This window comes from Hypanus sabinus, chromosome 21 (genome assembly GCF_030144855.1).
Source record: "Hypanus sabinus isolate sHypSab1 chromosome 21, sHypSab1.hap1, whole genome shotgun sequence".
NCBI classification, from domain to species: domain Eukaryota; kingdom Metazoa; phylum Chordata; class Chondrichthyes; order Myliobatiformes; family Dasyatidae; genus Hypanus; species Hypanus sabinus.
The window spans coordinates 14,267,854-14,289,778 of NC_082726.1; the positions used below are offsets into that span (position 1 = coordinate 14,267,854).

Genomic DNA, 21,925 nt, shown 5'->3' on the forward strand with positions numbered 1-21,925 from the left:
AACATGAGTCTTATTACTAGAGCATGACAGAATCTACAGTGTCAGTCACAAAGTCCCTAAGCCAAGCTCATACACATTCAAATAGAATTTAAATACAAGCAAACAAAAGGCTTGGCAGATCTGTCAAAAACATTCCTTGCAGCAATAAGTATTGTGATCTATAAATATTTCCAGTTAAAATGTGAACAAATATTTGTCATTCCTAGACCAGGGGCTCAGCCTGCAAACAACTATAGTTATTGATCTTCTAACCAGCTCACCACTGGAATTTCCCAGTTAAACACTTGGACAAGAAAACAAATCAAAATGAAAACAGTTGATACTTCGCGATACAGGAGAGAAGTTCCTACCCTGTTCTGATGTGCTTCCAGCTTGATGAATGGACATTTACGTAGGTCTCCTGACACGTCAGCGAAAGTCTGCGGTTTGCTTTGGTTGTCACGATCGTGTGCTGCAAGAGTCCGAACGAGCTGCTGAGCAGCCCACTGCCTGTGCTGGGAAGACAGCCTAGAGGAGAGGCAGCAAGCTGCTAAGGCATTAGCCAGTTCCAGAGGGCCTACAGCAGAAGGATCATAGGAAGGATGGGCATACAAATGGGCAATAAAACCTGCTTAAACAAAACAGTGAGACAACACGCCAGTGAATGATGATCAAGAAAACAATAAGGCTGGCTTTGCACTCATCTAAAGTGCCATTTAACTAATCAAAGTACCTTGATGTAAATATATAAAACATAATAATTTAAATATTAGTTTTTATTTTGGAGTCTTTAGGGATAAGAAGTGCAATACTTCTAGTAAAATAAAATACCACTGAAATGACGTACAACTCACTGGTCATTGTCTCAGCTTGTAGATAAAACTGCATGACAGATAAATTGATGTCAAATTTAATATGGATGCAAAATGCATTAAATGCAAAAGAATAAGTAACTATTAGCTCAGAATTATTTTACAGAACTTTCAGGCCCTGGTATAATTAGTAGAGTCCACATTGCATTCACATTCACCCTCACAGAACAACTTGGAGAGACAACACATACCTCTTTTCTCCATCTCAGCCTTGTCATAGGCCGGCCTCAGTTTTGCGCCCTTATCAGCCAGCAATGCCACTAGCGCTTGAGTTACCACAAAGTTTGGAGAAGTCACAAGCTTATTTTCCTCAGCAATGCCTCTAAGGAAACTGGGCAGAAACTTTCTTTGAATGGGATCATCTATGGTTGTGAGATTCATACCCGTTGCTGCAGAGATCAAGTTCTGGAAAGATAAGGTGGCTTTAGACATAAAGCAGTGGGCAATGCTCTCCTTTACTGCAGATGCTATTTAAAGTGCTAAGATTGGGTACATTACTAGAGACTTTATTGCCAACTATAAATATCTGAGAAGAATAAGTTATTTTTCAGTATCTATCAGTTACGAGCAGTTTTATTGGTTGACCTTTTCAACTTTCAGTCTTGGTTTCAGGGTAAAATAACGCAATGATAGGTCAAAGCTAATTAATCCCATAAGAGATCATTGCTCCTGCCCAATAACTGTAAAAGTACACCTCTCCAAATGTAAAACACTGATTTAAAATACGTAAGCAAACGCACCATTGGAAAGCAGTACATCGGCAGTGCTGGGCTGAATAATGCTGACTGTAGTTGGTGGTACTGGCCAAATGTATTAGTCTGAGATGAGAAGGCGGTCAAAGGCTTTCGTGTTTGTCACTGGTCTCAGCCTCAGAAGTGCTGAAGAGAAGACCACGTGCATCACATACTCACTGTGCTGTGTGCCAGGAAAGACTGAGGTAAAAATAACAGCCCCATTCAATTGAACCAAGTCACCGATCTTGTGGAAAAGGTTATGCAGATGAGTTAATTAACTTTATTTTAATGCTTTCAAGTATCTGCCAGCACTTTAACCTGTTTTAACTGCACATAATAATTTTTAACTACTTTGTTAATTATTTAAACCTCTAAATAACTTTACAAATGATCTCCACCAGAATCATTAAAAACTGTTAAAATGCCTTTGAACACCGACAAAGTGAGTGTGAATAAGCTCTGGTATTAACTGATCACTCCCTCCACATCACGGATCACAGAGAATGCAGAACAACCCAGTATGGCCATTTTTGGTCACAGAAATAGGTTAGACTGCAGATTTACTAAGTAGATGAGTCTACAATGGATTGGTGTGAAGTGAGGTCACTGACTTAGGAAAAGGATGTAAAAATCAGAGTGATAGTGAAAAACACTTGCTTCTTTTATTGCAAAATTGCTATCAACATTTCAAAGCCATATCGTTAACTGCAAATTGCACTTGCAATTGTAAAGAATGCAAAGCAAATGCAAATCTTTCCTTCATCAACTTAACCCAGCAATAACAATGCAGTGCAAAGATTCTACCTGCGTGCACAACTGAATAAGCAGCTTTGCGGCACTTGGGCTGTTGGAAGCCAAACAGCCAACTGCAGTACTCAAGTAGGCCAGGCAGGAGATTGGCTTGTTGATCTTGCTGTGAGCTCCACGGGGACGCTCTGAAATACTGGTGGTACCGGGACCCGGAGTGAGACCTGCTCTACCTGCAGCCGCCAAACACATCAATCGAACCAGGGTCTTGATATCAGTCAGTCCCAAGGACTCCAGACCTGCTGCCAGACTGCAACTAGAGCCGCTGGAAATAAGGAAAGGGAAAAAAAGATGCATTAGTAAGAAGCCAGTTAAATTTCTGGAGAACAACAGTATTCTCCTTTGCCATTAATGGGACCTTGAAAAGGTATTGCCATAGACACTTCCTTAACAAGTGAAAACTCTCGTCAAATAGGCCACAGGTTCTGATTATGAACTACAAGTGATACCCAAGGTGCCTGGAGAGTAGGAAAGGCTACCAACCTCTCCCACCTGAGATGATGGGAACTGTAAAAGAAGTGAAAGGTATGTAAACTGGGGAATGGGCTGGCAGTGAGAGGGGTTAGCAGTGAGGTGATTGCTGAAGTGAGGTGTGTGTAGTGTGATCACCTAGGATAGAAAGTTAAATGAAGAGGCTACATTGAGGAAGACACGTGGCCCTCTGGACACTTGCCCAGGTACAGACGGTACCTGTAACCAATGCGGAAACAGGCTTCAACCCTCGCCTTAAGAATCTGGTTGGCAATGGAAGCCTAGACCTGCTCTTGGCCCTTGGACAGGTGGCAAAATATTGTGCCCACATTAACTGATGATACTGCATCTACTCAGAGTCTCCATATACATGGGAATCTAAAAACCACTACCCTACTGCACACCAAGTACCTGATTGCTTTGTGCACTTGGATTTCAACAACAATTCATTCATGCACTATGTAAAAGTGCATCTCAAAAACAAAACAATGTTTCCATAATTAAGTAAAAAAACAGGAAGAATAACTGATAACAAGCAAAGCAACTTACATAAAGAAAAAGTTAAATACATGGCCAACTGTGTCTAGCAAGACAAATTACAAAATATATTAAATATTGAAGAATAATACAAATCCTATTGTTATTATTCTCATTTTATATGTGCGTATGTATACGCATACACACACACGGTGTGGTCTTCTGCTGCTGGAGCCCATCCACTTCAAGGTTCGATGTGTAGTGCTTTCAGAGATGCTCTTCACTTGTAATGTGCGGTTATCTGAGTTGCTCTCATTTTCCTCTTAGCTTGAACCAGGCTGGCATTCTCCTCTAACCTCTCTCATTAACAAGGCTCTTTCACACACAGGACTGCTGCTCACTGGATGTTTTTTCATTTCTCACACCATTCCCTGTAAACTTGAGAGCAGCGGTTCTCAACCTGGGGTCCACAGAGCTCTTGGTTAATGTTAAGTTTCCATGACATAGAAGGTTGGGAACTCCTGCTCTGGAGGCTGTTGTGTATGGAAATCCCAGAAGATCAGCATTTCCGAAGATACTCAAACCACCTCATCTGGCTCCAACAATCATTCCATGGTCAAAGTCACTTAGATCACATTTCTTCCCGATTTGATGGTTCGTTTGAACAACAACTGAACCTCTTGACCATGTCCGCATGCGTTTCGGTACTGGGTTGAGTTGCTGCCACATGACTGGTTGATTAGATATTTTATTGACGAGGTATACAAGAGTACCTAGTAAAGTGACCACTGAATGTTTATCTATTTGGAACACTGGTTGCTCAGGACAGCAGCTTATTTTGGACAACACAAACAACAAAGAAAAATCGTGAAAATAGCCAGGACCTCCTTCTTTTATTTGGGACACTTAATTGAGACAGGAAACCATTGCTGAACAGTTTCTAACTAGCATTAGTCACATGCGTTCGTGTGGCCAATAGACACTACACTGTGGTTAGAGCGAGCAGTACTTAAATCTCAGTTGCATGTGCTTGTTTTTTTATTTTGACTTTAAAAACTTTCAGACCCTTGCCAAGAGGCCACGAAAGGATTCGATGTTAACCAAAAAAATTACTCTAGGTCTCTGCACTTACTTTGTTCATTTACAATCAAACCAACACAGCAGCAATCTCTGAATGAATTCTTCTGTCAATGAATAATACAAACTAATAACAGTTTTATTGTACTGTAATAGTATTTGTAGTGTTGTGGTCTGTTCTTTATTTCATTTAAAAACATAATTTGGTATCACTTAAATAGTAGTTTGTCTTTTTTTTAAATACCTTTTTAATTACCTCCATGAAACTTGGCCCAATTGGGATAGTTGCTTAATTGGGCATTTACTGGTCCTGATGTGCTCCAATTAACCTGAATCCAATATATATAGAAAATTTTAAATTTTTCTGAGTTTCCTGTTTCTCATTAAAAAAGTGCTAGTGGCAGTCTAAAAATGACTGGGATGCAAGTTGAATATAACTGTGTATTTATGTTGTAGGAGTATGGTCATACCCAGGTTATGAAATTCAATCATATGATGTGTTTTAGTTCCGGTGCCTCACAAATGAAAGTTGAGTGAAACATGGCAATAGTCACATCCAGGTTATTTCCTAGCCAGCCAGAAATTTAAACAGAATCTTGCAAGCTTCTGGCTTCAATGGAAATAACACAAATCTCAATTCCACCTCCAGGGATATCAATTCTTACTTAAAGCTCCTTTCAAAGCTTGTGTGGTTGTTGGGGGTATGGTGCAACTGACTACAGGACCTGCTGTTCCAGCAATGAGTCTACCCAATATTCTCAGATATTATCCCTTTCATTCTGTAAACATCACTGCACTGTTTCAACTAACAGTTTCACAAAACGAATCCCTCACTGCATCGTTCCAACTCAATCCCAAGCCCCAGTAATGAAAAACCAAGACCCAGGGCTCAAAACTCGCAGAAGTGCCCAAGAACTCTTCATTTCCCAAGCAGCTCTTCCTATCTCCTGCTATTTACCTCACCACTAGCCCTAACCTGCATCGCAATGCTTTTTGATTGCATAGATTCAGCAGGCCTGGCAGAATCTATGGAAAAGAGTACAGTTGACATTTCAGGCCGAGACCCCTCATCAGGACTGGTGAAGGGTCTCAGCCCAAAACATTGACTGTACTCTTTTACATCGATGCTACCTGGCCTGCTGAGTTAGAACTTAGATATCTACAGCACATTACAGGCCCTTCAGCCCACAATGTTGTGCCAACCATGTAACCTACTCTAGAAATGGCCTAGAGTTCACCTACCACATAGCCCTCTATTTTTCTAAGCTCCATGTACCTATCTAAGAGGCTTTTAAAAGACCCCATTGTATCTGCCTCCACCACTGTTGCCGGCTATGCATTCCATGCACTCACCACTCTTGTGTGGAAAAACTTACCCCTGACATCCCCTCTGTACCTACTTCCATGCACCTTAAAACTATGCCCCTCATTTTAGCCATTTCAGCCCTGGGAAAAAGCCTCTGGCTATCCACACGATCAATGCCTCTCATCATTTTGTACAGCTACAACATTCTGTGCGTTGCTTGGATTTCCAGCATCTACTAATTTTCTCTTATTTCTCAATGCTTCTTCACTCTTGCTTAATTAGAATAGCAACCCTTACAGAACTTCTCACTGTCAAAACTCTGGATCACTATTAACCCCTCTCCACACTTTAAGGGATGAGAATCCTATTCCTTCCCAAGCACCCCATCCATCTCAAGGAAGAATGCATACATTACTTCTCTCCCATGGTAGAGGTTGGACCAGACTACAGGCTGTCACATTGATTTTTGCAGAAGGGATCAATGACTAAACAAATACAACTTGAACAAAATAACTTTCCATGTTGGAAAATTTAAGTTTGTAGCACTTTGCATTTAAAGCACTGTTCAAGTGACAGAGTCACAATGCAGGAAGTGACACTGAGGTCATCACTTCGGATACCTGCTTACTTTAAAGGAGATTGAACTTGGTAGAGAAGGTGGAGTTTTGGTCAGAATAGACAGAAACCTGGGCCTGGGCCAGGGCCTACTGTGCTGCACAATTCTATGGCATGACTTTTCTTGAAAAACAACAGAATCCCAAAAACCAGAATGATTTCATTTTTAATTCATTCTTTGGATATCTGTTGTCGGCAGCGCCAGCTTTAATTGTGAATCCCAATTATTCTGAGAAGATAGTGGTACATTGTGCTCTCGAATTGCTGCAAACCTTCTGGTGAAGGGCTTCCCAAAACTTATGCTGAGTAGGGAGTTCCACAATTTAGACCTAGTGACTTCTGAGGAAAATTTAATATTTTCATCACTAGCAAGGGAACGTGCAGCTGGCGACTTGTCCCACATACCAACTGCCCTTGTGCAGCGACTGCAGCACCATCTACAAAGTGCACTGTAGATACTCATAGAGAGCAGATTCCAAATCCAAAATCCACCTTTGACGCAAACAAGGATGAGGGTAGCAAGTGGAGGAGAACGCCATCACATGAAGATTCCCCTCCAAGCTGCACAATCATCTTGTCTCGGAAATACATCACCTTCAATGTCACAGGGCCTAATCCCTGGAACTCTCTCCCTAAATGGCTCAGAAAGTTGGCTTGTCACCACCTTCAACACTTGGGAAATAAATGCCAGTCTTCTCAGTAACTGCAAACCCACCAAAAATTTGGAAAAAAAAATCTATTAAGTGTCTTTCTGTGAGAAGGATAGAAAAATGTCCATCTTGGTGAGTCTACTTTTACTGATGGTTGTAATGAAAAATTGCAGTTGGATAACTGACAGAAAGCAGTACCTGAAAATAGATGTGGGGAGAATAACAAAAAAAAAGGCACTGCATTTCGTAATGCTTCTTTGTTTCTTAAATTACTCAACTTTCATTGACCAAGACCAGAGACATGCATTGTTCATCCTCTGTAAGGAGTCTGTGCTTCCTCCCCATGGATTATGTGGGTTTTCTCTGGGTGCTCTGGTTTCCTCCCACAGTCCAAAGACATGTAAGTTAGTAGGTTAACTGGCCATTGTAAATTGTCCCGTGATCGGGGGTTGCTGGGCAGTGCAGTTTGAAAGGCCAGAAGGGGCAATTCCATGCTATATCTCTAAATAAATAACTATACACTAAAACAGGCCTGAAAGAGTGACTGAATGGAAAATATGTGATGCAAAGAATTAACCTTGGTGGATGTAATATATGTTTCTTCATAATTTACATCTTTGGAAAGCATTAGGATCAAGGCAGTTACTATATCTGATACACAAGTAAGGACACAAGGTGAGGTTAGCTTTGCAAGGAAGCTACCCTGAATGTTTTGTATAATAAAAACAGTATTTTTTCTTCCCAACAATGACACTCATTTCTGAAAATGGCAAAGGAAATACAGAACAATACCCATTTGGCTAAAATTTTATGTAAAAAAAACCCAAACTTCTGGAGGAGTTCACTGGGTCAGTAAATTTCTGTAGAGGAAATGTCAACCATCCTCTTCCCCAGAAATGCTGCCTGACTTGCTGAATTCGTCCAGCAGCTTACTTTTTGCTTCCAGTTACAGCATCTGTAGTCTCTGGTATCTGGCTGAAATCTTATCTGTTCACTATTGTTTTCCTTTGGTTCTAAACTTCCTGATTTTGGGAGCCCACAAAATTGACACCAGTTTTCTACATTTTTTAAATTGGGGTGAATTAGAATGCACATTAGGCTTCTAAAACATGCTCCTTACTTTTAGAATGTGTGTAGTCAGTCATAAGGAAATTGCTGGAGAAAATTCTTAGGGATAAAAGTATATGAGCATTTGGAAACCCACAGCCTAGTTAGGGAGAGCCAACATAGCTTTGTGTGTGGCAGGTTGTGCCTTACCACCTTGACTGAGGTATTTGACAAGGTGACGAGAGAGATTGATGAGGGTAGGGCAGTGGATGTGTTCTATGTGGATTTTAGTAAGGCATTTGACAATGTTCCTCATGGGAGGCTAGATGCATGGGGTCTGCATGAATTGGCTGTACGGATTCAGAACTAGCTTGCAATGGAATACAGAGCATAGTGGTCGAAAGGACTTTTTCAAGCTGGAGCTCTGTAATTAGTGGTGGTTCACAGGGATCTGTGCTGGGGCCTCTGTTGTTTGGATGTACAGTGGCATGCAGAAGTTTCGGCACCCTGGTCAAAATTTCTGTTACTGTGAATAGCTAAGCAAGTAAAAGATGACCTGATTTCCAAAAAGCATAAAGTTAAAGATGACACATTTCTTTAATATTTTAAGCAAGATTACTTTTTTACTTCCATAGTTTACAGTTTCAAAATAACAAAAAAGGAAAAGGGCCTGAAGCAAAAGTTTAGGCACCCTGCATGGTCAGTATTTAGTAACACCCCCTTTGGCAAGTATCACAGCTTGTAAACGCTTTCTGCAGCCAGCTCAGAGTCTTTCAATTCTTGTTTGGGGGATTTCCGCCCATTCTTCCTTGCAAAAGGTTTCTAGTTCTGTGAGATTTTTGGGCTGTCTTGCATGCACTGCTCTTTTGAGGTCGATTCACAGATTTTCAATGATGTTTAGATCAGGGGATTGTGAGGGCCATGGCAAAACCTTCAGCTTGCGCCTCCTGAGGTAGTCCATTTATAAAGCTTTGAAATTTGCATCACCTAGACTTTCCTAATAATGATCGTAAACAAGCCATAGCCCAAACAAGCTAATTAAGGTCCGAGACCTTGGTAAAATGTATCTGAAAGCTCAAATCTCTTGGGGTGCCCAAACTTTTGCATGGTGCTCCTTTCCCTTTTTTCCACTCTAAAATTGTACAAAACAAAAATAATACACCAATCTTGCTTAAAACATTGAAAAGAATGTTTCATCTTTATGACTTTTGGTGATCAGTTCATCTTCTACTCCCTTAATTGTTCACAGTAACAGAAATTTTTACCATAAATGATCTGATGAAAATGTAGATGGGTGAGTTAGTAAGTTTGCGGATGATGCCAAGTTTGGTGGAGTTGTTGACAGTGTAGAAGACTGGCAAAGAATTTAGCATGATATAGATCAATTGTAGATATGGGCAGAGAAATGGCAGATGGAGTTTAACCCAGATAAATATGAGGTGTTGCACCTTGAGAGGACTAATGCAAGGAGACCGTGCACTGTTAAGACACTTAACAGTGTTGCTGAGTAGAGAGTTCTTGAGGTTCTTGAAAGTGGCAATCTAGATCAATAGGGTAGTTAAGAAGGTTATGGAATGCTTGTTTGTATTAGTCAAGACACCAAGTTCAAATGTCAGGAGGTTATATTGAAATCTTATAGAAATCTAGTTCTAATTCTGGAATACTGTATACAGTTCAGGTTGCTCTACTATAGGAAGGATGTTGCGGCTTTGGAGAGGGTGCAGAAGAGGCTTATTCAGATGATGACTAGATTAGAGGGTATGTGCTATCATGAGAGGCTGTACAAACTTGGGTTTTCTTCTCTGGAGCGGTGGAGGTTGAGAGGAGATAATGATAGAGGTTTATAAGGTTATGAGAGGCATAGATAGAGTAGATGGGAGTATATTTTTCCCGAGGATGAAATGTTTAATACCAGAGGGTGTGCATTGAAGGTGAGAGGGGGTAGGTTCAAAGGGGATGTGAGGGGTAAGTTGTTTTACTCAGAGTGGTGGATCCTGCAATGTGCTGCTTGATATGGTGGTAGAGGTGAATATATTAGGAAGTTTTATGAGATGTTTAGATAGGCACATGAATGTGAGGAAGATGGGTGGGATATGGACATTGTGTAGGTAGGAAAGATTAGTTGTTGGGTTTTTAAAAATTTTACTTTTTACCTAGTTAGGCACAACATGATAGGCCAAACGATCTCCACCTCACTACATCCAGGGACCTAAAGAGCTTTTCCAAGTGAGGCAAATATTCAGCACCTCCAAGCTCGACTACTACATTCTGTGCTCCAGAAGTGGACTCCTCTACAGCGGGTGCACCAAGGGCAGACTAGGTTCACTCGACACCTAATGGAACTGAGCTTCAAGTTCCATGCTATTTCAAGTCCTCTCTCTCTTAGCCTTCTCCACCTTCAGGGTGAGGCCAAGTATAAACTGGAAGAACAGCATCTCATATTCTGCATGGGTAGTCTACCACTCAATGCTATGAACAGTGAAATTTCCCATTTCAGGTCACCTTTACCTCCTGTGTTTGCCCTCCTCTGATCCTCCCATCTTGTTCCTTTCCCCATACACCCCCTCCAGCCCACCCTCCATTTACACCCACCTTCCCCACTCCTGATTCCATCCCTCTACCACCCACAGACTTCACAAACCAGACCCCTCCCCATGTGGCTCCAACTGACTTTCATCTCTCCCTTCAAAGAAAAGTTATGCTTTGGAGAAGGCAACATTGAAAGTGTTTTTGAAGTGACATGTACTATGGGAACAATCTCATGTTTGTACTTTCTAAGATCTCTTTTTCACTTCCATTTTAAAATCTGAAGCACCTTTGGTTGAGACTTTGTGTAGAAGCACCTTTGGTTGAGATTTTGTGTAGCAATTAGGATTTCAATTTTAAGAAAAGGAAAATTTTGTAAAGAACTGAACGATTCCTCATTGGCAATTTGTTTACAGAAGTGATCCGCACAAAAAACACTGAGATATTTCACTGTGTGCTCAAATTCCAGGTCAGAGCTTCACTGTTACAACTGCTCATACTTACTTGAGCCAGTTGGTTTAACTTATACATATTTAGTTATTGAGAGTTCCATGATGTTTTAATAGATCTGTTTACAGACATCCCACCTCTCTCAGAAGTTCTGGGAGTCTCCCGCATATTGGTAGCTGCTCGCTGAAGCCCGCAAATTATACACAATATCCTGGAAATCGACTTTTGCGAGAGAGAGCACGAGAGAGATAGCAAGAGAGAGCGGGAGAGAGAGCGAGCGAGCGAGAGTGGGAGAGAGAGAGCGAGCGAGCGAGAGTGGGAGAGAGAGAGCGAGCGAGCGAGAGTGGGAGAGAGAGAGAGCGAGCGAGAGTGGGAGAGAGAGAGAGCGAGCGAGAGTGGGAGAGAGAGAGAGCGAGCGAGAGAGGGATACAGAGAGTGAGCGAGAGAGAGCGAGCGAGAGTGGGAGAGAGAGAGAGAGCGAGCGAGAGTGGGAGAGAGAGAAGGAGCGAGAGAGAGAGGGAGAGCGGGAGACATGGCAGTGAGTTCTAAAAAAAATGTATAAAACGCACTTCACCCCAGACTACATTAAAGTGTACCCTGCCTAATAGGGGTCAAAAATAATGAGTTTTGCTCACTGCACTGTTTGCAACAGTGACTTTTGGTGGGTTAAGTCTGTAAAGGACATGTTGAGGTGAGTTTAACAGGTGTCATTCGTTCATTAGCATAGCTAACGTTATTTAAACGAGCTGGCTAGCTGCTAAGGAGCTACTCTACCGCAGACATCCCACCTCTCCCGGGAGTCTCCCACAAATTGATGGTGCTACCTTCCTGAAATGAGTTTCTGCAGAGTGAGATGTCTGCGTTTACCTTAGATAAAGATCTCACAGTTTAGAAAATTACCTAGGTGAATGATACGGAGTCTTCTTCTAACCAACAAATTTTCTACAGCTAGTTAGCCCTGATGCTAGGACTGTGAAACAAGTCAACCCTATACCCTTTCACACTGGAATTAAGGAGTTACTATGCACTAATTGATTCTCATGATGTACAATGTGTCAGTATAATGTTAAATCTCATGCAAGATAAATATCATAAGCTATGAAAATGCAAATTAATAAAGGCTGTCGGATGTTCGTTGACTAAGCTTTCTTTTTGCATTCTAAGCAGGATTTCAGGTAGCTAATATTCAAATCATGAAAATTGAGCAACTGCTTGAAGCCCCAGGAGTTTTACATCTCATTCTAATGCTTAGAACTACTTTGGTGTGAAGTAGGCATTCAAAGAGAATGTTCTTACCTGACCGAGAGCAGGGAAAGAGCTCGCATCACCATTGTCCTCGCGAGAAGAACCTGTGCAGCTGCAGTCACTCTCCTCAAGGCCATGACCCGGTCATGTGGGTTGAGCAAGGCAGCTGCTTGTTCCCCAAGCGTTACTCGACCTGATGAACATTTATCCACTGAACCAAGGCAACCTTAAACAGAGAACGTGCAAATTATCTTACATTGTGGGGGAGAAAAAAAGAGAAGAAATGGAAAGGCATGTAAGGGAAAGTAGAAAACACAAAATAACATGAGCTGAAAGGAGAACACATACAGCAAGAGATGCAGAATTATAACAAATACAATTACAGGATGCAAGTCCACATTGTCTTTAATTAATTAAATTGTCAAAGCCCCTTGAACCTCTTTGTGTTTCAACGTTCAAGGAATCTTGTCTCAAAATCTAGGCAAGAAACTGGATTTCACTCTTACAGCGCTATACTTTGTGCTAATGCCCATTCAGATCACCGTGAAACAAAGCTGCAAAATTGGGCAAAGACATTTTTAAAGAATTGGCAGGTTGAATTTTCCCAGATATATTTAAAATTGGACTGGCACTGTTTCATTCAATTCATTGCAGATGTTTTTCTATCACCAATCACAGAAGGTCCCAACTTCAAAGCAAGCTTCCCACTACAGGAACACAACAATGGCAGCAATGGAGGGGAGAAAAGCAATGATGGAAAGGGAGTATTCTTCACCTTGCAGGATACTGAAATGTTAAAATCACTTAAGCTGTACTTTTGAACCACCTTGAACTTACTAATTTTTGTATTAAGAATAGTGTGTAGTTGGCACATGCACATAAATACATCATGTATTGCTGGAAATATATATGCCTTTGATTTTGAGACCCTGCTATTTGCAAATTGGCTGCTGTGACTCAATGTGATGGTAACTATACTTCATGAAGTGCTTGGCTGTAGAATACTTCAGAACTCCAGTTCAAAGAAACATACTATGCGAAAGCAAGAGCTCAATGTTATGGCATTATATTGTGAAGCGTTATTACTCAGAAATGAGAACTCTCCCATGCTGAATCTGTCCCACTGGTCATATAACATGCACATGTTCTTTCTGTGCTCCACCCAGTATCTTACTCCCTTTCACAACATTCAAACTGCTCTTACTGCCTAAAAAATTGCACAAAATTGGCAGAAAACTAATAGTAAATAATTACAAAGCTTTAGCAAAGTGAGTGAAATGAGGAAAACATTGCCAAAATGCAGGAAGAAAAAATTGGAATTTAAAAATATGAAATATCTGGATGTGCAATGGGATTTGCCAAAGTATGTGAAGAATACCTATTGTAATGTATGGTAATAATACAGCAATGTGACATGTTCTTGGAAAGCAAAGCTACCGCTATAAAGAGTAAGAGGAAAGTTCAATTTATTTTGAGGGAATTTTATAAACCAAGCAAAGATAATTCAAGAATGTTTCTTTTATAATTTATGTTGCCATTAAAAAAATTGCTTTGACCTCAATAAATGTCAGTTTTGCAAATTTCAGCACCAAAAGTCCATGGGTGACTGCAAAAATCCACTTTCCAATTACTGATAGACATATGTGATTCCATTCATTCTCCTCCCAATGAAAACAGCCTTGGCAATTTTCTCATTTTAGTAATCTGATCTGAACAACTTTAATTTTTACTTTACCAGATAAACTTTTTTCACCAACCTATTTGTATGAGAGTTTCTTCCATGCTGTTGGCTGCTGTTACCATGGCAACAGATGCACCTAATGGATCACTGTCAGGAAATTGGACTGGCTCAGGTACAATTCTACGTTCACTCAGACCAAGAGGTCCAGCTAATAATTCAAACTCTTCCTCTCCAGTCAGCTTCTCATCTTCATCAACGTCCAACATATCCCAATCTTCTGCAGGAGTAACAATGATAGCAAATAAGGATAAAAAAAAATGGTTAACAGCCTGGAGAAAGGTCAAGTTTAGGGGGTGGGCTGCTGACAATACACTTGGGAAGACAAAATGGGCAACAATTTTGATAAGCACCAATGCAGAACATTAGTGGGAAACTTGTCTAAAAAGACATTCAAAGTGCTGAGAAAATATAATAACATAACAAATATGGAATAAGCTGCCAGAGGAGGTGACAAAGGCAGGTACAATTACAACATTTAAAGTACATTGGGACTGGGAAGAGTAGGAAAAGGCAGGCAAATGGGACTAGCTGAGGAAGGCATCTTGGCCAATATGGATGAATCATTGAATCATTTAGCACAGAAGCAGGCCCTTTGGCCCAACAGGTTCATGCCAGACAGGATGCCCATCTAAGGTAGTCCCATTTGGCTGCGTTTGGCCCATATCCCTCTCAGGGCTCCAATGGTCTAATCATGTCCCTCTATTGGGAAGTAAATCCTTTGTTACTCTTGTGCACCATTTCTGCTAGTTGCTCCCACTCCCGGCTGGGAAAAATCAGGAAGGAAACATTTGCCCTCAAATGAATCTAAAGATTACTGCTGCATTGTACTGTTAATAATACACATGGTTATATCAATTTAAATACATTAATTGGTCATGAACAACCACAGAAAATGCTACAAATACTTAGCAGGGCAGACAATAGAGAGAGAAAGTTATTATCTAGCTGAAAAGTTATTTTATAAGGACTTAATTGATTAGAGATTAATAAAGTACCTTCATAAATGCTGTCCTGCTTGCCTATCAGATCAGGTGCTTGGCCTTTGTATCTGTAAAACAAACTCATGCTCATCATACTATATGTGACTTTGTAAACTCTACTGCAGTTTTTCTGTGGGTGGAGTTGTGGGAATGTGGTCAGCTTCTGAGGGTCAAGATGATGCCGGACGTGGTCCACAACCAAATGTTGTCTAATGACATGGTCCAAGACCTAGGACTGTACAGTGAGGGAGGCTCTAAGGGTAGTTCTAGATATTACAAAGGTTCTTTCGGGAAGGTTAAGACCCTCTAGTCATTGCACAATAAGCGGCTGGAATCTGTCATGTATGTGCGTAAATGATAACTAATTCTAACTCAGCAGTTAGAATACCAACCATTGTGTGGAAAATGTTGAAATTAATCTGCATTTGAAATTCTTATGCATGGCGGCACATCTGGTAGAACTGCTGCCTCTCGGTACCAATAACCCAAGCTCAATGCTGACCTCTGCGGTGGAGTTACAATGTGACTGCATGTCTTTCCTCCAGGTGCACTGGTTTCCTCCCGCCCACACACGGTAACGCAGCAGTGTAACAGCAACCCCGGTTCAGTTCCACTGCTGGCTGGAAGGAGGTTGCATGTTTCCCCAATGACCTTGTGGGCTTCCTCCCACATTCCAAAGATACATGGGTTCGTAGGTTAATTAATCACATGGGTCTAATTAGGTGATGCAGGCTCGGTTAGCCGGAAGGGCCTGCTGCTCCCCTGTGTTGCTAAACAATTAAACAATCAAAGACATGCAGATTGTTAGCTTATTGTCTCTAAGTTCTCCCTAGTGCGGAGGGGAGTGGTAGAACATACAGGGAGTGAGGGAAGTTGAGGGATATGTGGGGGAATATAAAATAGGATTAGAGTAAACCCATATGTGGTGGTTGGCAAGGACTTGTTGGGACAAGTGACATGTGTTTGGGCTGAATATCTACGCACCTAAACATCTGGGAAAAAAAATTAAAGCTGTGTCCTAGACACTGCTGTCGAGCCAAGGAGCAGGTCTAACCTGCTGCCCGAGTGTGACTTGTTGACTTAAAAGGATGATTCAAACATGATTCAATAATTGTACCTACAAGGAAAGATTGGGAAATTTAATTGAATGGACTTGTATAGGGCCTATATAGAGAAAGAGAGTGGGGGGAGGGGGGGTCAAAAGCCACAAATGTACATTTTAAGTAATTGGTAAAAGGTTTAGGGAGGAAACAAATAAGAGCTTTTCCATCCAGATGGGTGGCAAAGGTGTGAAACTCCTTGCCTGCAAGGGTTATAAGGGGTCAGAACACTGTAGATCTAAAATGCTTTTGGATAAAAGACTAAGATGTGTGCACTCTTGCTTGAAGAGTGTGCACTTGAAGAACTGTGACTGGATGCTTCCGATAGGTATGGACATCTTACCCAGTCTGGACAATAAGTGGCTCGGAATACAAAGCAATGCGCCTGATTCTTTTCTATTGTGAAGTGACCTTATTTAGGAATGGAAATAAATGCTTGCTGAACCAATAATGCACACACCCTTGTGAACACATTTTGAAATCCAGACTTTTAGAGAGCTTAGTCCACAGGCACCTACATTAGAAGATTAAATGCTAATATATTGATAGTGTAGATTTTTCAAAACAAGTTATTACTACATAACATTTTTACACACATGTATCCATTTCTACTAGTTAGCAATGATGTATAGAAACTTATGGGAGCCAACATTTAGTTTTAGAATTTGTGGAAATCATTCAGAAAAACTCTCTCCATTTTATTTTAAAGGAGGTGGATTGTGTGGTGACTAATCACAGTTCCACTAATCTTCACTCACCTCTCTGAAACTGGGATCTTTGTCTTGCTCTTCGTAGCCAGGTACTTGTCTCTGCAGCTGCTACACAAGAGGTAGTACGGATTTCCGCTGCCACACTCTCCACCAAACCATCCGTCAACATAGGATCCATTGCTTCGGTAGCCCTGCCGGTTGGCACTCCGCCCACAGCCCGGGTGGTTTTTCTTCATATGATGATTAAACTGAGTAACATTTGCATCGCAGAGTTCACAGATGACCAGTTCATCTCTCTCATCAGACTCACACACATGCTGCAAATAAACAAATGGGTCATTCTGAGGAGAAACCAACAAAAAAACAATCTGGGCTAAAAGTAATTAAAAACAATTTTAAAAAAGCTAGCAATCAAACACAAACTGTTAATATGATTTCTAACAAAAGATTATTGTCCTGTGAAGTATTCTTTGAATGATATATACTTCAGATGCTGGACTGATTTGGAGAAAACTACAGCTCAATTAAATACTGTGGTACTGCTGTAAGTGGTTTCCCTATCATCAGTAGACAAAGATCTAGGCTGAAACTAAATAGAACTGTTAAGTTAAATTATAAAAATCACAAACTCTAGATTACGGAGGAATGACAGGAGAGAGTGATATGTGGAGAATGTAAATAATTAAGTAATGTATGGTTTACATTCTTGTAGCCAGCATGAACATGTTACAGTAGCAGGCCACTGTGGTGCTGGAATTGTCATTGAAATCAGATGCCAGGAGTGAACTACTGAATACAAGAACAGCCAGTTCAAGAAGTCCAGACTTGCTGTGAGGTTTATCTGAGGTAGAGACTGGAGAGCACTGCTACTGACTATGAAACAGTGGAATGGGAAGAATAAACTTCACTCTAACCTTCATTCCCCCTTTTAAAAAAAAACTCAATTCTGCAGGCTGATAGCATTGCCAATTTAGCTGCCCGTCCTTTGGCAAATAACCTTGTATGTTTTTTTTAAACTGTATTGGAAGCAAATGTTAAAATTCTGAAAATTATTAATTAAGGCAACTATTCTATAAGCACGTGTTCACATCTGAAAAGATAAACAGCAGTGTAGTAATGAAAGGTCCAAATATATCTGGTGAAAAATGTTAGGAAGGACTGGAATAAATCTGAATAGGAGCATCAAAAACAGGTGATTTGATTTAAATGTGCAGTTTGTTAAGTCCTGAGCCAAAAATAACACCACTTAAACAATTTAACAGGTTCAAAAGCATTCAATTGTAGATGAATTTATTTGTGGAATACCATTGGTGTTGGGTTTTTTATGGCCAGTCTTTTAGCATGTATTTGTTTTGTGCAGGTTATGTTTCTTTAGGCCCATTATTTCAAATTAACTGCTACACATCTTACATTATGACAGTGACTGCACTTTAAAAGTGATCTGTGGCCCAATGAGCCCTTGGGGAAGTCTTAAAAGTAATGAAAGGTGCCATCTTTCAAAAGCAAGTTATTCCCAATGAAGGATCTGGCTTTCTCAGCATTATTAGTATCAGATATTTGACCCAAGCTTTTGAAAGTCATACTGGCTATGCTAAAGGACAAGAGATTTTATTTTAAATTTGCCACAAATGAGGACTCTGCTGCTTATCATATAGTGTATTTAACATTAGTGCAGAAGAATTAACCCCCTTTTTACAGGTAAGATTTCTATCTTAGGAAGTTAGAACAGTTTGGTTTCAAAGAACTGTCTGCATATTTAATCTCTCAATCTGCTGCATCATGGCCCTTTTACTTTATTTGCCTACCTATATGGAACTTCTCTATAAGTTTAACATTATATTTTGCATTTGGTTATTGTTTTATGTATAACCCCGAAGTACTTGTGTATGAAATGATCTGTTTGGACAGTACACAAACAAACCCTGGTAAATGTGACAATAAAATAATTACCAATATTTAAATCTAATCATGGGTTCTCAATGTAAATTAACAATGATTGATATTTTGTTAAATATATCACTGAAGGGAAATATGCAAAGAATAAATGTTTTATATAAAACAGAAAGTACAACTTGGGAAGATGGGGTATTAAAGACACCTGTCAAGACTTTCTTATTACGGTGTAGCTTTGTAAATATATTTATCAATGAAAAATAAAATTATGCAAGAGGACATCTCTAACATTAAGAGCCAGAAGGATAAATTGCTTTGTGTCCTGAGAAATTCTATAGCCCAGAATTGGCTTGGAGTTTTTAACAGTTCCTCTGCCATTGTAACCTTAAATTACAGCAGAAATAATGGGATTTCCAATGCATTTAAGGTATGACCCCAAACCAGTTCTGGACTTGAGATGTAGTAATGTATCTCTCTGTACAAAAGCAAAAAAGTCATCCATACAAACATGTTTTTAACTGATAGCATCTTAGATAGTTTTCTCCAATTTTAGCAAAATGATCAACAAGGGTTAAAGCACAGTAAAAGCAATTGTGGAGTACAAGCTCAAAGCAAGTAAGCAAAAGCAGCGGAAGCTGCAGCCACACACCCATGTCGGCCAGTCCAATACCTCTGGAATCCACATTCCCAATATATCACTATCACTCGCAAAGTCCTGACCAAACATGGCTTCCATTGCTTCATCATCCAGGTCAATTTCCAACTCTTCGTCGAGGCTGAAGTCATAAAGGGCACCTGGGTCTTGTGGTACTGATGCACCCTCTCGCCGACTTTGATTTCGATGTGCCTGCACTGAACGGTACAGACCTGCTGCAATTTTAAAACAAATGCTTTATCAAATTATTAAACACATAAAATAAGACTGCAGTGCTATTTAAAAGTACCTAAGTTATATTTTCATCTTTTGCAGTTCACATTTTAGGAGTAATCCATTTGTGAAAAAAATCACTGAAAAATTAAACTGTGTAAAAATAGATTCCTTTATATTCAAATTTACAAAGAATGGAACAAGGTTAATGAATAATTACAGTATTACCTTGCCTTTATTTCACTAAATATACAAAAAATGTTACAACTACAAAACAAAAATCATCTGTTCAGTTGATTGAAGTCACAGATACAGCCGTGAATCTTTAGTGTAGGAATGTTTGAATCACCTGCACGTGCCAACAGCGTACGCGCTGCCAGCTCAAACTTTTGCCTCCTAGTAACAGTTGATCGGCTTCTGGAAGAAGGTACACTGGTGGATGATCCATTCTCCTCTTGATCCAATCCATCAGGGCTGTAAAAATAATCTTATTAAAATATGGAACATAAAAGGCTTTTGGTAAACTGACAGCATTGACATCAATTGTTAAACAAACTATACTGTGTTTTAGATAAATCAATTTAATGTACTTAAGGAATCCAGATGCCTTTAAGAAATGATGAATTACTGAAAATATTTGCTATCTTACAAAACTGATATCAAATGCAAAGAATTTATGAAAAGTTCATCAATCAATGCTTCATAGTTCTCTTTACTAACACACTAGCTACTTTAAATCAGTGGTTCCCAAAGTCGGCAATATCGCCCCACACACCTGGGGGCAGTGGGAGTTTCTAAAGGGAGTGATAAAGATAAAGTGGGCAGTGGGGGTTCCTCAACAGCAAGGAGGGGGGGAAGCTGTGGAATTATAGGGTTCATTTAAAAATGAATTATTATAAGCATTTAATCCTCAGTGCCTCAAAATTGATTACAATGATCACCAAATCACTACATTGATTGTTAACCCACCATTCTCTTAGACTTTGCTAAAAGTGCACTATGGTTGTTGAAAGGCAACGTGACACTTCTGTATTTGACATATGAGAAGAAAATCATGTTATTTCTGGCCCAGACTGTGCATTATTGTTGCTCATTACTGTATTACAATGTTAGCTAGTATGATTCCCATACTCTTAATCACACTGTACACTGTTGAAATATACCCTAATTCACAGGAACTGCGTCGAAGTTTAAAATCTGCCCTTTTGAATGGTCTTGAGTGCATATCTCTGGCCTATGGCCCAACTGAGACATCATTGTCCTACTTTATGTACCTTCAGGCAGAGTCAGGTTTAGCCTGAGCAACGATGATGCATAACTTTCCCCTTTATTGATCAGTGTTGAGGTTGGTCTTAAGCAATAGGCTATTGAGCATGGCCATTAATCCATAATGAAAATGGCAGAAGCAGGCTAAATGATAAACAGCTGTAGACAGTATATTGTGGAGTATCTGGAATATAGATTTACACCAGCAACAGGCAACCAAAAGCAGCCAACGTGTCTGTTGCATGAAAAAGTCTTTTTTCAAATGAGGCAATGAAACCATCCAGACTCGAACGTTTGAAGAGAATACACTCTGGTAAAGCAAACAAGAACTCAACTTATTTTCAGTTGCTTTATGAAAACTTTCAGAAATGGCAAACACTTCAAAACATGTTTGCCAGCAATTCACATAACAGCGTGCTTCATACAACATTCATTGCTCATTGCTAAATCTGGAATGCCCCATACAATTAGAGAAGACCTGATTCTGCCAGAGTATGGCTTTGCATAAGTTACGAGACCAAATAATTAAAGCGATTCTGCTCGGCAACAACTCTGTTCAGAGAAATAGATGAAATGACTGAGAACGTGAAAGGTACACTGTGCGACATACTTAGGATAACAGAATTTGTTCTGCAGTTGGATGCAGCTGCACTTTGCTAGGCAATGAATCTTTGCTTTGGTTGTGTTTGCCTTATGAAAGAAGAATGTCTGGTTCAAGAGTTGTTATTTGCAAGGAGACAAGAAACATACAAAGGGGAAGTCAGTATTTTGGGTTGTTGAGCAGTTTTTCCAGAGAGAAGGACATTCAGCTCACTAATACTTTTGCTTGTGCAACAGATGAAGCACCATCAATGACTGGACACCATCGTGGGGATATTACTTTCTTGAAAACAGCTCTGGCTAACACATTTACCATTCACTGTGAAATGCAGAGGCAACATCCTGTCACAAAAAACCTAAGTAATCGGTTGCACAAATCATTAAATAGTGTTACTGTTTACATCAGTAAACAAAATCAAGTCTCATGCTTTCAACTATTTTGAGTGCTTTATATTGAGAATAATGAACAGTTTGAATGCTTGCTGTTGCAGACATAAGTCACATGGCTCAC

At 40.1% G+C, this 21,925-nt stretch overlaps 1 protein-coding gene across 8 annotated transcripts in view; it reads right to left on the reverse strand.

Moving 5' to 3' along the window:
• Positions 1–21,925, reverse strand: part of herc1 (HECT and RLD domain containing E3 ubiquitin protein ligase family member 1) — a 281,806-nt gene that overhangs the window by 57,649 nt on the left and 202,232 nt on the right. For 5 of the 8 annotated variants that reach the window (XM_059946004.1, XM_059946010.1, XM_059946008.1 and 2 more), the window contains 9 exons: positions 19,898–20,022; positions 19,330–19,550; positions 16,836–17,104; positions 14,993–15,045; positions 14,014–14,214; positions 12,308–12,482; positions 2,390–2,657; positions 1,043–1,256; positions 351–607 (listed from right to left, as the gene is read on the reverse strand). In XM_059946004.1, the coding sequence (XP_059801987.1) occupies positions 351–607; positions 1,043–1,256; positions 2,390–2,657; positions 12,308–12,482; positions 14,014–14,214; positions 14,993–15,045; positions 16,836–17,104; positions 19,330–19,550; positions 19,898–20,022 (1,783 nt within the window). The remainder of the gene's footprint in view (positions 1–350; positions 608–1,042; positions 1,257–2,389; positions 2,658–12,307; positions 12,483–14,013; positions 14,215–14,992; positions 15,046–16,835; positions 17,105–19,329; positions 19,551–19,897; positions 20,023–21,925) is intronic. The other 3 variants (XM_059946006.1, XM_059946009.1, XM_059946011.1) reach the window with 3 other exon arrangements.